The sequence below is a fragment of the Camelus ferus genome, chromosome 10 (genome assembly GCF_009834535.1).
Source record: "Camelus ferus isolate YT-003-E chromosome 10, BCGSAC_Cfer_1.0, whole genome shotgun sequence".
NCBI lineage: Eukaryota > Metazoa > Chordata > Mammalia > Artiodactyla > Camelidae > Camelus > Camelus ferus.
Window position 1 is genome coordinate 66,477,243 of NC_045705.1, and position 18,307 is coordinate 66,495,549.

Below are 18,307 nucleotides of genomic sequence, written 5' to 3' on the forward strand. Positions count from 1 at the left end.
TTCCCTTGAAAGGTTAACACTCAACCCCTTGGCATCCCCAAGTGGGTTAGCAAAGAATAATGGGGAAGGCATTAGCAGCAGCAGAGGCACAGGGTTTGAATCTTCATGAATTTCCACTTGAAAACAGAGCAACTAGATATTAAAACCAAATTACAGGAAAAATTTTACAACAAAACTAGGTGACAGAGTGTATCCCTTCACTCCAAAGTAAAAGTCAGTAGGAACAAACCACCCACAGCCCCTAGAGATTTGCATGGAGTCAGCATCTCTGCAGGAGGAACAAGAAAGCAAGAGACCTGAGAACAGTTATTCTCTGGAAAATTGGACAGGTCAATTTGAAAGCAGCAAGCTGAAACCAGGAAGAATTTTCTTACCCCAGTGGTAAATAATTGCAAGGAGCCCAACATAAGCAGGAAGGCTGCATTAGAAGATAACAATAAAATTTGAAAAAAATATATATATAAGATAAACTGGAACATCTAGCTCCTATGAACTCTCAAGGCCACAGGAGATAGGGAAGAGTCCCTGACCCTCTTCTGACCTTGGGCTGCTCCATTTGCTGTATAGTGCATGGAGGAATAGCCCCAGATGAGCTGGCCCCTCCGTCTCTCTTGTGAACAGGTAAAGTCTCAGAGGGATATTCTGGACTCCCCTTTACCCAGCCACCTCATCCTAAAACCCCCTAGATCCAGGGCCTAGAGGTCTGGGCTCCATCCATGGCTGCTGAAACTTTGGGCAAAACATTTCACTTCTCTGTGTCTCAGTCTCAGCATCTGTAAAATGGGGTTACATTTAGTGAGCGCTAACTTGTTTATCTCAAGAGACTATGAGGTGGGTCAAAAGAGACTGTAGGTTTGGAAGCAAAGAGGTCACAAGCGCTTTTCACACAGTCATGACTTCAGGTGGCAGTTCTGCCCCTTACAGCTGTAGGATCTTAGGCAAGAGGAAACTTCTCACAGCCTGTTTTTCTCTCCTGTAAAATGGTAGTTCTCTCGTCTTCATGATCATGATCATGATCTGTATTTCAAGGATGCTGAGAGAATGAAATGAAGTGATACAGGGAAAGCGCTTAACAGTGATCTACACATGGGGAGCGCTCACAGAATGTTAACTACTAATGTTATAATGATGCCTTTGTTCGTTATGGTCTTAATGTGAAGACTGAGATCTTTTAAGCTCTTCCCTCTCACAAACGCCAGAGGGCGACATAGACGGCGAGATCACAGCTACAAGGACGCCTAACACAACGACATTAACAGCCACGCGATGGCGCTAAGCCACATAATGTCTGCTTTTCAGCCGAGTTTTGGGGAGCAGTGAGAGGTGGAGTGAGAGGGTATAGAAGGGTGAAGGGGAACCCTGGGAGCTGAGGATCCCTGAACCAAAGGATGAGGGATCTCTGCCTGGACTGAGTAGCTCCCAGATTCTTAGGACATAATAGAATCAGTAGGGAATGAATGGGTTTTGAAGCCCTTTTGATATGAGGGCGCCCCCTTCTTCCCAGGGCGGCGTCTGCATCCTGTTTCCTGGGGCAGCCCAGCCTCCGTGCCTGGACGCCTGAAAGAGGGAGCGCGCATCTCGGCGCGCTCCTCTCTTCCCTGTAGCTCATTCATCTGCGGCCGCGGTATGCCGTTGCCATAGAGACGTGATGCAGGCGGTGGAGAGGGAGGCCCCGGGTGACGTCCGCGCTGCTAGCAGCTCGTCTCTCGCGGTCTCCCAGTTCTTGCCTATTTTGGAAGAAAGCCGCAGCCCTTCTGCTGATGCGCGCGCGCTGGCGCCTTTTAAAGGCAACTGGCTGAGTTGCGGCTCCGCCAGAGCCCGAGAACTGTCCCTGCCCCCAATACTCAAGTCCCGCACGGGGCCCGGGCCCGGGAAGCCCCAGGTGCCATGCATCCGACTCCCCAATCTTAGTGCCCTCCACACACTTTGGGGACATTTCAACCGTGGAGAAAGAAGGCCTGGCCCTTGCCACCACTACTCCCCTCCCCCGTCCCCTCACCTCTCTCCAACAGGGAGACTCTTCTTCCGTAGGAGACTTGGAAGGAAACAAGATGCCAGGCCTAGAGCGTTTGGGGACCCTCTCTTGACAAGGCCACAGTTAAAACACCAGGTGAGGACTTCACTGCTGGCCAGGCCTGGGTCTCTAGAGACCCACGCCCCCTCCAGCCTCCTACTTTAGCCTTTTTCTTCTTGGGCTCAGCCTGAGATCAGGTTAGGATCTTAGCTGGAAGGCCCCCTTAGTTTTTCCAACCCTCTCATTAAACTGAAAGAGAAACTGAGGCCCAGAGAATAGTAGTGACTTGACCAAGGTCACATGGCATGTTCCTGGAGAGCATGGGCCAGAGCCCAGGGAGGCTGACTTCCTAGCCAAAGGTCCTTCCCCCATTGCTTAACGTTGAGAATAGCTGGCACAGCATGCCAGTCTGTCTCCTGCCCTGTACCCAATAAACAGGCCAGACAACTCCTCCTGTGTCAGTGGCACCAGCTGCTTCTTCCCCTAGCAGAGTCTGGGCCTAGGTAGGCTTTCTGGATCGATAATGACTTTGGACAAGATTCTGGATCCCATGGACTCCATGACCAACCAACCAGATTGCTTCCATCAAAAGCTTTCAGCAGACCACCAGCTCTCTGGAACTTTCTGGAGCTAAATCTTCTCCATACTGCATACAAATGCCAGTTGGCTTCCAGATGGAGATGTGACCGGCAGTCTCTGGCAGGGCTCACCAGGGCCCTGTGGACCCAGCTCTTTGGACTCTCCTGCCCCATCCTGATGATGCCTCTGCTCTCCTGCAGCACCTGCAGGGGTGTTTGACCAGGACTCACTGAAGACAGCGGTGAAGTACTTGTACATACCCATGGAGCTATAAAGGACTTCTCTGAGCCCCTACTCTGGACCAGGGCTGGGTATCCAGAGGTGGATCTGATCCAGCCTAGCTGTGGGCATCAAGTCTGGCAAAGGAGAGGGGTCTGTGTCCTGGAGAAGTTAGTCCTGGAGCTTTGAATTGCTCTTCCAAGGGCATCCATTGCCAGGGCCAAGGCTTCAATGCACAGAAGGGGAAACTGAGGCAACCCTCTGCGAGATGGTATTTACCAAAGTTACACAGCAAGTCAGTGCACTGTTGAGACTAGGACCCAGAACCCTGCATCCTGGCTCAGACTCTCTCTACATCTTGATCCCAGAGAGCAGTCTTTGAGAGGTGCACAAAGGTCACTGTGCTGTGAGCCAGGTACCTGGTTCAGAGTCCCCTCTACTAAGTGTTGGTGGTGTCACTTGGGCCACTCCATTCTGTGAATAGGCCTCAGTCACTCCAGGTGGATGATCTCTGAGAGGCCCCTACTCCAGGTTTGAGTCTGGAGTTCTCTGGATCGGGTGTCTTGCCAGGCTGTGGATCCTCTCTGTGGTGGTCTGTGGGACATTCTGGGGGTGTTTTCTTCCTCCAGACTGAAGCTAAGGACTACTGGAAGCAGTACTTGCTTCAGCCACAGGATGTGTATACCTGAGGATGAACTGGGGTCTGTTTTACAAACCTTGGAACCCATCAGATCCCTCTAACGGTGAGTCCTCTGGTGCTCTTAGCACAGACCTGTGAGAATGGCCCCTCATGGGTTCGGTTTGAAGAAGGAAAATCATACGAGTACTTGGTTCCATTCTTCCTGTACCCCTCCCCCCGCCACCATGTCTACACAGGCCAGGTGTGCAGGACCCAAGGTGGCCCTGACCATCCAGGGCCAAGGACTTGGTCCTCTGGGAGACTTCAGGCCCACCCAGACCCTAGCACTGGCACATGGGCTCATCCCCACCTGAAACTGGGTCTTGGGGCAGCAGCATTCTAAAGCTTGACGGTCATTGGCCAGGTGGAACCTGAGGCCAGAGATGCTCACAGTGCTGGAGATGGGAGGGGCTTTCTAAGCTAAGGGATCCAACCCACTGCATCTGCCATCTTGCAAATAGGGAAATGAGGCCCAAAGAGGGGAAGGGGTTTGCATAACACTCTAGTAGGCTGGTGCCAGAGCTTGGACCAGAATCCACGTCTCCTGATCCTCCTGTCCAGGACTCTTCCCCACTTCGAACATAATCCACTGACATCTAGACTGACCCCACCTCCAACTCTTCCCAGACCTTTGAATCCTTGACAGGAGCCTTCTCCAGCCCACCCCGATCTGCACTGGGTGATTCAGGAGCTTTCCCTGCAGATGGTCCTTTCTCCTAAAGCTTCCTGGTATCCCCTCCCCATCCATCCAGGACTCATATTTTCCTGGCTCCAGAAGCTGCTCTATCAAGAGACTATAACTGCTGCTATGCCCTTTTTGCTGTGGTTCAACTAGCTCCCTGCAGTTCCAGCGTTCCCGGGGAGGGGGTCATTATTCTCCCTGCTCTTGGGTGGTCTCTTGGCTGCTCCTAGGGCTTCCCACCTATCACGGGCCCAGGCCTACTATCACCCCAGCCTTGAATCTCATCAGTCTCTCCTGGGACCTCATGGACCACTCCCTGCAGACTTCCTCTCTGCTGGGCCCAGGGCCGGTGGAAATAACAATAGCCCAGGTATCACTGGGTTGCTGTGAGGTGTGAATGAGCCAATGCATGATGAGGCATATAAAGCACAGGTAAGTGCAGCATCCACAGACTCTCATGTTACAAGGTGTGTTAGGTGATAATGGCGACCTAAGCACCTGTAGGTCAAAGGGGCAAGAGAGCCAGGAGGACTTTTGGTAATGAGAAGTTATGGGAGCCATGAGGGTTTTAAGCTGTACAAGAACACGATCTTCTGGTTGGCTTCTAGAAAAATGGCAGGGAGCTTGGTGGCTGAGTACTGGAACGCCATGTTGGGCCGCCATCCCTGGACTTGCTGAGCAGTATGGCAGCCAGCTGATGGCCAAGGAAGAAGCACACTGGGACCCAGGCCAGAGCCCCCAGGATGACTTTGTGCATCCCCTGAGCTCCCCAGGCCCCCAGCTTCATCTCTGTCCTCCTCTTTGGAATTGCTGCAGCCCCCAGCCTGCCCCACCCCATCTGGCACTCTCAGACCAAGGTGGACCAAGGCTGTAAAAAGCCAGTGGGTGCTCAGGCCCTGTTTCCACACTTACAGTGACAGGGCGTGTGCTATCTCCCAAACCAGCTCCTGCTATCTCTTCAGAGCCTTGCTCAAAATCATATTTTCATACAGTTAAAATAGTGATGACTAACAGTCTATCATTCAACATTTATTGTGCTCCTTTTGTGTGCCAGGAATTGTTACAAGAGCTTTAATGCTTTAACTCATTCAATTAAATTGAGTTAATTTTCTCATCAATCCTTCAATGTAGGTGCTATAATTCTCACATCCTTATTTAACAGACAGGTCAACTGAAGCACAAGAGGTTAAGTCTCATCTCATAGCCTCCCTTCTGACCTCCATCTTCTCCTGCCTCTCTGAGCCACAGTCTCCCTCCCATCCACCTTTCCACGAAGAACTTATTGGCCTTCTTCCCTCGGGGGCCTTCTGCTCAAGGCTGAGCTCAGCTCAGTCCTGCCCCAGAAATCAAACCTCTCTTTCAAAGTGGGGATCAGCTGCCCTTAACAGTGGCTGCCCCTCTGCACTTTCATACTGTACATCTGCTAACACAGCCTTGGGCTTCGGTGGCTTCCTTTGTGGCTATGTGTCCCTATGTTGTCCCATCTATGATGCTACACCCTGCCCACCCCACCCCACCCAGTCAGCTCAGCCTAACCTGGTCAGCCAGTCACTTAACACCTGGTAACTCAGCTGAATCACACCTCCTAGTGGAGCCCATCCTGGACTCCCAGGCTCCGTCTGCTCTCCCCAAACACACTAAATTCCTTCTCCACAGCATTCATCCCACATAAATGGCTTGACTGAGTTCTCACTTTCTCACCAGCTTGGATGCTCTGTGAGATGAAGACCGAGCCTGTGTTGCTAAACCATTGCATTGCCAGTGCTCACACAGAGCCTGGCACAAACTCAATTCTTGGATTTGTGTTCATGAATGAATGACATATCTGAGGCCCTGCTCTGGGCTGGGCCCTGTGCTGGATGCTGAGAATATGGAGACCAGGCGTAGATGCTGGTGGGGAAGACAGACAAGTAAACAGGTGGTGACAATGAAGGATGAGAAGTGCACTGATGAGGAAGCACAGGGAGCTGTAGGGGTCATTGAGGAGGGGCCCAGGATCCAACCAGAGGACCAGCAGGATAAGGAGTTCACCAGCTGGAGAGTGGTGGTGGAGAGGACTCTGAAACTGGGCTGAATGAATGCGTGGAGACTCTCTCTCCTCCCTAGACCTTCAGCTCCTCAAGGGCAAGGCAGATGTCCTGCACTCCTGTCTCCCCCATGGTGCTTAGAGGAGTGTTGGGTCCCTGCTCTGCATTCAAAGAATGGTTTTAGTTGATTGATTTTCCTTCCCTCCTTGGAATATGGCTGGTCTGACACACTCCTCACTGTGTTGCTTGTACTCTTTTCTCGCAGCCTCTGCTTCAGTTCCTTGCCCAGAAAAGCTTTCCACCTGAGCTATAATCTCCCCCTCCCACCCTCTCCATGGTTCCACATCCCTCACCTTCTCTGCTCAGCCCACTCACCTGGCTCTGACCGTCTCAATGCGTGGGTGCCAGCGTGTACCCTCTTCACATGAGATTTGTTGATTTCATAACCATAAATAGATGAAACATTCTGAATACTTCCCTATGCGAGTAGAATTGGGGGAGTGATAACATAATGAAAAGACCTTAAGAGAAAGAAAACAGCCTGCTAAGACGCAGCCTTTGCACAAACCAACTCTACATGAGGATTATACTTTCACTGCAGACCAGTGGACCCTAGACCCAGGACTGGGGAGGTACTTGGGAATCTGTTAGAAAACTTTCACATTGTTTCAAACTCATGAATTCAAAAGAACAATCTAGTTAAAAGTACAAAGAAGTAGAAATCGGGAAACTTGTGTTCTAATTCCAGATTTATCTAATTCTAGCTGTGTGACCCTGGACAAGTTACTAAACCTCTCTGAGAAAGTGTAAAGAAATTCTCCCCCTGGGTTAAACTAGAGGCTCCAGAAGACCAGAGACACCACAGTACTGTTATTTTTCTCCCACCAGGACATTTATTCTTCCTATTAATACCTTAATTACCACCCAAAATGCAGTTTTGAGGCTGAGGTTGGGATAGGGATGGAATGGAATGATCTAACTCTTCATTACTAAATCCAATTCATGTTGTCAAGGGAACAGGATGTGGAGTAACCCTTCTGCATAGGGAGGCTACAGAGGGGCTAGAAGCTTATAAAAAGCCTAGCCCATAGGGCTTCCCAATCTCTTCACTCTTAAGGAGTACATCCTCTACTATAAAAGACAGCAAACTTTCTGTAAAGGGTCAATTAGTAAATATTTTAGACTTTCAGACCATATGGTCTCTGTTGCAACTGTTCAATTCTGCCTTTGTAAGGTGAAAACAGCCATCGACAACATATAAACAAACGGAGGTGGCTCCATGCCAGTAAAACTTTATTTGCAAAAACACTCAGTGAACTAGATTTGGTATGCAGGTCAGAGTTTGCAGACTTCAACTCTACCCTATGGTGCAAGAGAAGGAGCCTGGGCTTGGGGGCAAGAACTAGCCTTAAAGCCCAGTGTCACCAATAACTTGCTGTGTGACTTTGAGTAAGTCATTGTCTCTGAGCTTCAGTTTCACTATCTATCAAATGAGCATTATAATATCAGTCAGATTTGTCATGAGAATAGGTCTAACATGTCAGAGCAAACCTGAAGTCTTTTCATCCCTCTGGTCCATAACTTCAAGTAGAGATAACCACCCTCCTTCGGCCATGCCCTTACCTGCTGAGGGTAGTGGCAGCCTGCTGGAAGGGGAGAGGTGAGTCAAATTATTGGTCTGGCTTTCCAGCCTCCAGCCCTAAGTGACCCCATTTCAGCAGCAAGCCAAGCATAGGAGGAAATGAGGAATCCCTTCCTTTCCACCGTTCAGTCATTTGGCAGGAGGCTACAGTTCACTTGAGAAAGTGATGTGGCTGTAGTGGCTGGTGGCCAGGCTTTAGAGGAGGCACTTGAGACTCAGACTAGAACTAGAGTTATAAAAGTTGATCTTCATTGCTCCCCTAGATATTCACCTATGGCCCTGGGGTCAAAGTCAAGTAGCCACCACACCTGTGGTCTGGTGGTCACTTGCAGCATGACCAGTTGCCTTAATGGATCCGTCTTGAACCATCTTGTCTACCTGTCTGGCCACCATTAAGATCTTTCATCCTTTGGCATCTTGTCACCTGTTCTGAAGACCTGTCAAGTGATTCATTCATTCATCAATTCATTCCCTTTCCCTCTCTTCCCCCTACTCTCTCCTTCCTTCCCTCCTCTCTCTTTCTCCATCTCATAAACACATTTGTCCAGGGCAAGATAGGATCCACTTTGACAGTCCTCTGTTAAGATTCTTGCCCCAAGTCACCAGAAAATCAGCCCTAACTAGAAGTCTCCATTGCTGTTTTAAAGAAGCAGACTCCCCACTCACCCTCCAGCTCCCTCCCAGGAAGTCATCCTCCCTGAAATCTCTAGAAAAGATTTACCTCCTCTACTCTGTAGAGAGTGAGGGGTGATGTCCCTCCAGGTCCCCAATAAAGCCATATAAGACAGAACAAGGGATCTCACTGCCTGTTCTTGCTATAAAAATCCCTTTTTCGGAAAAAATAATAAAGAAAGAAATCAGCCAATCCCTTCTCGATGCCATCACCTCTTCTTGGTGATTTTTCGGGGAAGGAGTGGGCAGGGTTGCCATGGCAACAGATGCGAGCTTGTCTCAGTAAAGAAGGGACCTTGATATTTTTTCTCTCTCTTTCTCTCAGTTGTGTATGTGTCTATGAGTGTGTTTGTGCACGCGCTGCGCATGCCTATGCCCACACCAGGAATTTTTTTTAGACCCAAAGAAAGCCCTTCTTTTCCCTCAATTCCCCAAATATGGAGAGATGGAAAACTACTTACTCCTTCAGGCCAGGGACGATTCAGGATGGTTCAAGAGAAAAGGGAGAGATCCTATGGGGCTCCCTTCCTCTGTCTTTTAGCTAGAGATTGCACACAACAGAGACCTTCACAAGTGGTTGGGGGCCAGGACTGGAAAGGAGGGAAGGTGCTGGGTTGAGAGAGGTGATTAAGGCATAAATTGTGCAAGAGCCCAACAACTGCCATCTGAGAGAGCAACAGAAGTTGCATTGAGGCTAAGGATGCATGCAAATCCACACACACCATTGGATGCTGAGAGAGAAAGGCATAGAGCCGACTCAGATGTGGACACAAACACACACATGGATAGGGAAGCACACAGAAAGCTGCAAACATATAAACACATACAGGCACAAACAGAACTACACAGAACACAGAAAGTCATAGGCATTTTTTTTATAAAGACAGGTATAGATGCAGGCATAGGCAAATGCACAGATTTAAAGGGATATAGATACACAGCTACAAAGACATATGGAGACACACAGAGACAAATACGCCATGATCAAATGGACAGAGAGACACACATGCACATTCTCACAGACTGGCTCCCTTCCTTCAACTGCCCAAGCACCCTGAGCAGCAGTGATAGCTGGGAACGCTGCAGGCTCACAGAGAGGGTTTGAGTGGGTGACCCCTACTCCCCCCATTCCTTCTACAAACTCACCCCAAAGCCCCTCACTCAATTCACTCCCTTGCCCACTCTTCCATAGCCGATGGGCTCTATTACCTCCCCCATCTTGGATTTCCAATTCTTAGCCTATTTTGCTGCTGCTGCCTGCTGCTTGGGGAGGGGTGTGTGTGTGTGTGTGACTCAGCCAGGCCAGGATGACTCATACTGCCAGTATTTTTAGCAGCAGCCAGGAGCTCTCTAGCGTGCCAGCCACCCCCCTCCTCCTGCTTGCTATTTTGGAACCATCACTGGTGATATAAATAGCTCCTCTCCCACGGCCTGAAGCTGCTGCCAAGCTATTTTTGGTTCTTCACAGTTAAAAATAGTGTCATGGAGGTAGGAGGCAAGGGGAGTGGGAGCTGGCCTGGGGAGAGAAGACATTGGGGGCATACAGAGCTTCTCAGCTTGAGTAAGAGTGGGCAAGCTAGTATAAGCCTTTCTGTGCCCCTTCCCTTTTCCCTTTCTAGACCGTTCTTCCCTTCCAGAGTGCCTTCCCCTCCAGTCCATTCTCTTGGAAAAATCCAAGGGCTTTTCCCTTGAGCCCAGTAACTCCCTTCTTACTTCACTCCTACAGCTCAGAAATCTTGCCCCTCGCCTGCAACTCACTACCCTACTGACCCTCAGAGGAGAAGGGGACAGTCAATCGGGGTCTCATTGGGAGGCATATATAGACTCAAGCTCTACTTTAATGTCCCAGCCAGACCATGATCAATATGGCATACCAGGTGATAATTCAGGACCACGGACAGCGGGAAGGGACCCATTCTTTCACTGCGGATCTGCTCAGCTTGCTGGAGACCAGCTAGACCCAACAATTAGGCACCTCTTATCCTGGAGAGGAACACTGAGAATATCTCTCAGTCAAGGGTAATGCACCAGTGAGTGACGAAAACAGGAACATTGACCTGAATTTTCATACAGGAAGTGGGCCTAAAGATCAAGGGCTTGTCCAAACAGAAGCTTGAGTGAGGAGTAGATGGGTACATCAGGGGTCAGATAGAGGTAAAAGTGGAACGGAGACATACTGTCTGAGGGAAACATTTTTCTGTCACTGAGGCAAATAGGGCTAGAGATAGTGGCAAGCAGACAGACATACCCTTCCTTCCATCTCAGTTGTTGCACTGAATACAGTATGGTTGGTGTGGATGGCCCCAAACTCCACCAAAATACACAAGAGGTCAAGACTGGGACTCCAGAGATCCTCTTTTTTGACAGCCTTCTCCTCAGCTTTCTCTCCTCCCATTCTGCCTCTCTTACCACCACCTTTTTCATGAGAAATGAAGATTTCCTTGACCCCAAATTTTGCTTCTTGCTGTCAAAGCTTATCCCCATCCCTCCTATGTGATTTTATACAAGGGGGCCAATCCCTTTCCCCCAAATTTTGATTGGCCTAATTCCCAGCCCCTCAAATAACTTCACACATACTCCTACCCCACAGAACTCAATTTCAGATAAAATGTCCCCTAACCCATTTCTTTCTCCTTTTATGAGCTCCAGGGGGAAACAAAGGCACCCTTCACCCCCTAGAGAGGGATCATCTGTGCTAAAAAGAGGAAAAGGAAAGAAGGAAATAGGGCAAAAGCGACATGATGTGGAGACAAAATTTACAAAGAAAAGAAGAGACTCTAGAGAGCAGAAGGGTAACGTTTTGAGGGTAGAGGGCGCACAAAGCTGAGACAGACCACCTACTAGGCAGTGAGATAAAGAAACTAGTTATGGAGGAGGGAGGGGGGATGTGGAGAGTTGAAGGTGGAGAGACGGCGTGGAGTCCTACCGCCGATGATGGGGAAGAGGTTGAGGGGAGTGTGGAGGACAGCCTGACGAAGTTAAGGGGTCCTTGGTAGGTGCATGGGTTGCGCGGAGGGTTCAGGACGGCCCCTTCGCTTCTTTGCTGCTTCTCCATCTTCCCCGCTGGAGGCAGGGGGGGAGCCCTCCCGAGCTGTGCGGAGGCAACCAGGCCCCGCCCGCCGCCGCCGCCGCGGCAGCCGCCGGAGGATTCCTGTCCTAATATGGAGCTGGGATTCCCCCGGCCCCGCCCCCGCCCCCAGCCCGCAGGGAGACCGAGGCTTGCAATGGGTGTGTGTGTGGGGGTGGGGGTGGTGGGAAACCTCTGGCTTTGGGGGATGGCAGTGGGGGATGGGATACTTAGGTGTAGACCCAGATCCTCACCAGGCCCTGGGACCCTGCCTCAGTTTCCTCAGTCAGTGGCTGAGGTTAATTAGCTGACAGAAACGAAGAACACTGCAGACTGCTGCGTTTGTGTGGTGTTCTTATTTTTGGCTATGAGAAAATAGAACCAAGGCCAAATTCAGTTGGTCCCTTTCCTTCAGGACCTCAGGACCCTTTCCCACCCTTTCTAGGGACTTAGACCCCCTTCCACGAAGCTCCCCCTGCTAAATCGCCAATGCCCGAGTTTAGAAAAGGGGGTGGGATTTGTTCTTTGAAAGTGACTAAGGGAATCCTAGACTGAGTAATCCCTAGAGAGAAACTCCAGCTGTGACATATCTCACAAAGGCCAAGGAAGGTCCTTCTCCCCCTTTAGACGAAAATGAACTATGACAAATAGGGAGGGGCAGTTTGTGGACGACCCTGCTCTTCCCCATTCACTTATCTCCTTGAAAAAAGTCAATGTCGGAACCAGTGCCTCTCTGCCCTCTGCAGACTCTCCTGCCAGAGGCTTCAGACCGCCTCAACCCTTGTCCTGTCCCTTCCCTCAACTGACCGCATTTGGACACTTGGGTCCCTGCACCCCCTTTCAGGCCTTCCTAATGCAGCACTTGCCTCTCGGCTCAGCTGCCGCCAGCCGTGGCCCCCTCCGCAGCCTCCGTTCTCCCCCTCCCTTCGGCACCCCTCCCGCTCGCGTTCTACGTCATGAGATGACGTCGGAAGCCAGGGAGGGAGGAGGAGCGCAACCCCCCCTCCCAAAGCCAGCAGCTCCCGCTGCAGCTTGCTTAGCCCAGCCTCCCGCTCTCCCGCCCCCTCTTTCTCTAAAGCGAGCCCCCCACGCCTGACAGGAGCTATATAAGGCGGAACGAGGCAGACTAGGGGGGCAGAGCAGCCGAGCGGAGCCCAGGAGAGGAGAGAGAGAACCTGAGCGAGAAACGGGGAAGCAAAGAGGAGGAAGCCACCGGTGCGTCGGGACAGGAACGCAGGTGTTCGGAGCGCCCGAGCTGGAGCTCCGCAGCCGCTAGTCATGTACCGCTCCACCAAGGGCGCCTCCAAGGCGCGCCGCGACCAGATCAACGCTGAGATCCGGAACCTCAAGGAGCTGCTACCACTTGCCGAAGCAGACAAAGTTCGGCTGTCCTACCTGCACATTATGAGTCTTGCCTGCATCTACACTCGCAAGGGCGTCTTCTTCGCTGGAGGTGAGCAAACTGGGGCTGCCGGAGACCGGAGCTGGCGCGCACCGGGGATAGTAAAGCTGAGGGAACCCTCTGGGACTGCCGCAGGTCTAGGGCAGCGTGTCGGCGAGCTGGGGTGAGAAGGGACTTTGAGAACTTAGGACTTCCTACTTTTCCTTCTGAGTTCTGTCCAAACCCCATCTTAGTTCTGGATGAGGGTTAGAGAGCCTGGATAGTGTGCCTGGTTCCAGACTTAAGGGAGGAGAGCCAGGGCAGAATGGCCCCAGTCCCTACCAGCGCAGAGGTGCTCCGGGAGCCAGGGAAGGGAAGCCCAGAAGTTGTAGGGACGGAGACGCCAAACCCTGAAGAAGCACAGCAGCTCTTCGAGGTACTGGAAGGGCTCTTCCGCAGCTGTTGATGCTCTGTCCGCGGTGCTGACAACACTGCCGGGCGTGCAAGGCGCTGCCCGCGGTGCTGAACGCTCTACCAGCATTTGGAATGCTGTCCGTGGTTCTGAAATTCAGACCAGCCGTAGCCCCGACTTAAAGTCGAAGGGCTCGCTGGCTGGGAGATCCTGCAACAGGTTCCCCTGGCGAGAGTTGCGGGCATCAGGTCAACAGGTGTGTGCAGAGGCAGGTTCATGAGAAATTACTCTGGATTTTCTGAAACTTAGTCCATGTCTTTCTCACTTCTGTTTTGCTTCCCAGTGTGACTCCTGACTCACCATATCTTCTCACCCTGCAGGCACTCCTCTGGCGGGCTCCACAGGGCTTCTCTCAGCTCAAGAGCTTGAAGACATAGTGGCAGCACTACCTGGCTTTCTGCTTGTGTTCACAGCGGAGGGAAAGCTGCTATATCTCTCTGAGAGTGTGAGCGAGCACCTGGGCCACTCCATGGTGAGTGCTAAGGGTACTTTCAGCCTGGGCTGGGGCTCAGATGGGGACACGATGAGCTTTCCACTTCTGAGAATCTGAGAATTACTGCAGAGGGGGTGGCTATACCCTACAAGATGCTATGTGCCAAGGATTGGCTATTGCTGCCTTCACTAATGATCATCTTTTCTTTACCTTTCTCCAGGTGGACCTAGTTGCCCAGGGTGACAGTATCTATGACATCATTGACCCAGCTGACCACCTAACTGTGCGCCAGCAACTCACTCTACCCTCTGCCCTGGACACTGGTAAGAAATTCCTTCTCCCTTCCTCAATCCAATATCCCTCCTGCTATCCTGCTCCTTCCCACTTGCCATCTCTCTCAGTCATTCACCCTCTCATCAGATTTTCTCTTCACTCACACAGATCGCCTCTTCCGCTGTCGCTTCAACACATCCAAGTCCCTCAGGCGCCAGAGTGCAGGCAACAAACTGGTGCTTATTCGAGGCAGATTCCATGCTCACCCACCTGGGGCCTACTGGGCAGGAAATCCTGTGTTCACAGCTTTCTGTGCCCCACTGGAGACAAGACCTCGCCCTGGCCCTGGCCCTGGCCCTGGCCCTGGCCCTGCCTCCCTCTTCCTGGCCATGTTCCAGAGCCGTCATGCTAAGGATCTTGCCCTACTGGACATCTCTGAGAGGTAAGCCCAGAGTGTTCAGATCCCAGGAAAAAGACAGGTCAGAGGTGAGGGGACCCTAGATTCTGGAGTCAGGGGCAGGGAGGATTGGATCTAAAGGGGCAGAGAAATTTGGAGGGAGTGAGATGCCTGGGTATCAAGTGGAAAAACAGAAAGCTGACCTCACCCTTTCCACCTCCCCCAGTGTCCTAATCTACCTGGGCTTTGAGCGCAGTGAACTCCTCTGTAAATCATGGTATGGACTGCTGCACCCTGAGGACCTGGGCCACGCTTCTGCTCAACACTACCGCCTGTGTGAGTGTCCAGAGAGGCTGGGGACAAGACAGGGATCTGGGAAGAGGCATAAGAAACTTGACCAAGAAGGGCTGTGATCAAGACTGATATTGGGGAGATATCAGAGGCCAATAGTTTTGGGTACTATAGGGAGAACATTAGGGTGAGGAGTCAAGGTGAGAATAGAATCAGAACTGGCGGGCTCTGAGTGGTGAGGTCAAGGTAGGGAGTTGAATGGTACAGGTTAGGGTAGTCAGAAAAGAGGATGTCATGTATACCCAAGTTTAATGGAGAGGTCAGCAGGGGGTTGGAATTTAAGTTGTGTTGCCTGATGGGTGTCCTAATTCTGCATCTCTTCTTTCCCCTCAGTGGCTGAGAGTGGAGATATTCAGGCAGAGATGGTGGTGAGGCTGCTGGCCAAGACTGGAGGCTGGGCATGGATTTATTGCCTTTTGTACTCAGAAGGCCCAGAGGGTCCCATCACTGCCAATAACTACCCAATCAGGTGAGCTGCAAGGCAGGGGCCTGGGAGGCAGCTGAGGTGGACATGGAGGAGATACAAATCAGAGAACTTCTCTGGGAATGGACACCAAACCTTACCGGCTGCTTCTTCTCTTCTCTCCAGTGACACGGAAGCCTGGAGCCTCCGCCAGCAGTTGAATTCTGAAGACACCCAGGCAGCCTATCTCCTGGGTGCCCCGGCCATGCTGCCCTCATTTCCTGAGAATATCTTCTCTCAGGAGCAGTGCTCCAGCCCTAATCCACTCTTCAACATGGGGCCTCCCAGAAGCACCAATTTCCCCAGTGCTCCTGAGTTGGGTGCTGTCTCAACATCAGAAGAGCTTCCCCGACCCCCCAAAGAGCTGGGCTTCAGCTATGTGACATTCTCATCTGGCTCTGAGCCTTCTCTTCAAGCAGACCTGAATAAGGATTTTGTGTGCACCCCACCCTACACACCCCACCAGCCAGGAGGCTGTGCCTTCCTCTTCAGCCTCCATGAGCCCTTCCAGCCGCACTTGCCCACTCCATCCAGCTCTCTCCAAGAACAGCTGACTCCAAGCACCACGACCTTCTCTGATCAACTAACGCCCAGCAGTGCAACCTTCCCAGATTCACTCACTAGCCCACTACAAGGCCAGCTGACTGAAACCTCAGCCAGAAGCTATGACGATCACTTGACTCCCTGCACCTCCACCTTTTCTGACCAGCTGCTTCCCAGCACTGCCACCTTCTCAGAGCCTCTGGGCAGCCCTGCCCATGAGCAACTGACTCCTCCAAGCACAGCATTTCAAGCACACCTGAACAGCCCCAGCCAAACTTTCCCAGAGCAACTGAGCCCCAATTCCACCAAGACTTACTTCGCCCAGGAGGGATGCAGTTTTCTCTATGAGAAGTTGCCCCCAAGTCCTAGCAGCCCTGGTAATGGGGACTGCACACTCCTGGCCCTAGCTCAGCTCCGGGGCCCCCTTTCTGTGGATGTCCCCCTGGTGCCTGAAGGCCTGCTTACACCTGAGGCCTCTCCAGTCAAGCAGAGTTTCTTCCACTATTCTGAAAAGGAGCAGAATGAAATAGATCGTCTCATCCAGCAGATCAGCCAGTTGGCTCGGGGCATGGACAGGCCCTTCTCAGCTGAGGCTGGCACAGATGAGCTGGAGCCACTTGGGGGGCTGGAGCCCCTGGACTCCAACCTTTCCCTGTCGGGGGCTGGCCCCCCTGTGCTCAGCCTGGACCTGAAACCCTGGAAATGTCAGGACCTGGATTTCCTGGCTGACCCTGATAACATATTCCTGGAAGAGACACCCGTGGAAGACATTTTCATGGATCTCTCTACCCCAGACCCCAGTGGGGAATGGAATTCAGGGGATCCTGAGGCAGCGGTCCCAGGAGGGGCCCCATCGCCTTGCAACAACCTGTCCCCAGAAGACCGCAGCTTCCTGGAGGACCTGGCCACATATGAAACCGCCTTTGAGACAGGTGTCTCAGCATTCCCCTACGATGGGTTTACTGATGAGTTGCATCAACTCCAGAGCCAAGTTCAAGACAGCTTCCATGAAGGTGAGTCCAGCCAAAATGTTCAAGAACTCAAGCCTGTCCTGCCAATGAGACGCTGGGTAGAACTAGACAAGAAAATTCTCCTCTGTGTACCTCAGTTTTATTAGTGTTGTATAGGGTAGCAATGAGATAAGAACTAATGAAAAATAACATGGAGTTTCTGAACAAGTAGGCCTAGGGGCAGAGGTTGGTGGTGTGGGACAAAATATAAGAGAATCTTGGGTAATGGTCTGTGCTTCTTAACTCTATGAGGGACCTATATAAGCCATCCCCACCCCATTTTACAGATGAAGACAATCAAGGTCCCAGAGTTAAAGAAATTTGCCTAAGGTTACACAACAAGTTGTTGGAAGAGGGACTAGAGCTCTATCTAAGTATTCTTGCCCCTTAATACAGAGCAAGAGTTTATAGAAATTTGGGAGAGTGGGACTCAGCCCCTGGCCCCATTCGAGGGTCTCTACTATGGTTGCATCCTTTTCAAAACCACAGCCATAGTTTCACTCCATTCATCCAAATTGCTCCTTTATCTGCTGAGCTTCTGGTGATCATTCAGTCACTGGACCAACTTACTTGTAGTCCATAATATGTGCCAACAGTGCACCACATCCTCAGCCTATCTTTCTTGATAGACTTAACTAACTTTTCTCTCTCTCTCTCTCTTTCTCTGCAGATGGAAGTGGAGGGGAACCAACGTTTTGAATAAGTCTGTGACTTAACGTCGTCAAGTATGGCATATTGTCATCAAGACGTGGAGCCGCTCTCCACCCCCCGGGATTGTTGGGGGGGATTCTGGGGGCCAGAGGGGAATAGATCTGATTCCCCAGGCCCTATGGGATTTGGGGGGGAGGTGGGAGGGCAAGGGAGGGGAGCTTCTTTTTAAAATTTAGAGACATCAAGCTATCCCAGTTTCCATTTCAATCTGTATTCACTCGTAGTGAGTTTCCTTGAATGGGATTTCAAGCGGAGAACGGGGGAGTCTCACTTCCCCACCCCGCGCTGCCCCATGGGCCTGGGCCAGTTCTCCACTCCTGGGGGCCAAGCCACCCCTGGGCCTTGGTGGGGGAAAGGCAGTGCCCACCCCGGGCCAGCCTGTGCCCTGAGGGGCCCTTGACACCCACGTAGAATTCTCTACACACCAGTAACGGGATTTCAATTCCGATGGACTCTGCCGCCCCGGCGGCCCTTCTTGTGACTTTTGCGCCCCGCACCTGGGGTGGGGGGCGCGAAGACACGCTACGTTCCTTTCCGATGGAGGAAGGCAGACCTGCCGCCGTCACACGTGTGCTTGCACGAGTGCGTGTACCTGGTGCGGGACTCACCCGGCTGCCAGACTGCCTGGGCCTGCCCAGGTGGCCACCTCGTGGTGCTGCGGTGACTTTGTAGCTAACTTTATAATAAAGTCC

The 18,307-nt window shown here is 51.7% G+C and overlaps 1 protein-coding gene across 2 annotated transcripts; it reads left to right on the plus strand.

Annotated features, from left to right (window-relative positions):
• Window positions 1-12,752: 12,752 nt before the first annotated feature.
• Window positions 12,753-17,679, plus strand: NPAS4 (neuronal PAS domain protein 4). Of its 2 annotated transcripts, XM_006179504.2 has the most exons (8): window positions 12,753-13,034; window positions 13,755-13,906; window positions 14,088-14,190; window positions 14,309-14,582; window positions 14,764-14,873; window positions 15,222-15,357; window positions 15,478-16,907; window positions 17,575-17,679. In XM_006179504.2, the coding sequence occupies exons 1-8, from the start codon at window positions 12,860-12,862 to the stop codon at window positions 17,601-17,603; spliced, it is 2,409 nt and encodes an 802-aa protein (XP_006179566.1). In that variant the 5' UTR covers window positions 12,753-12,859; the 3' UTR covers window positions 17,604-17,679. The 2 variants fall into 2 exon arrangements, with proteins under 2 accessions (XP_006179566.1, XP_032346363.1); XM_032490472.1 differs by lacking the exons at window positions 12,753-13,034; window positions 13,755-13,906; window positions 14,088-14,190; window positions 14,764-14,873 and having other exon boundaries at window positions 14,372-14,582.
• The last annotated feature ends 628 nt before the right edge of the window (window positions 17,680-18,307 follow it).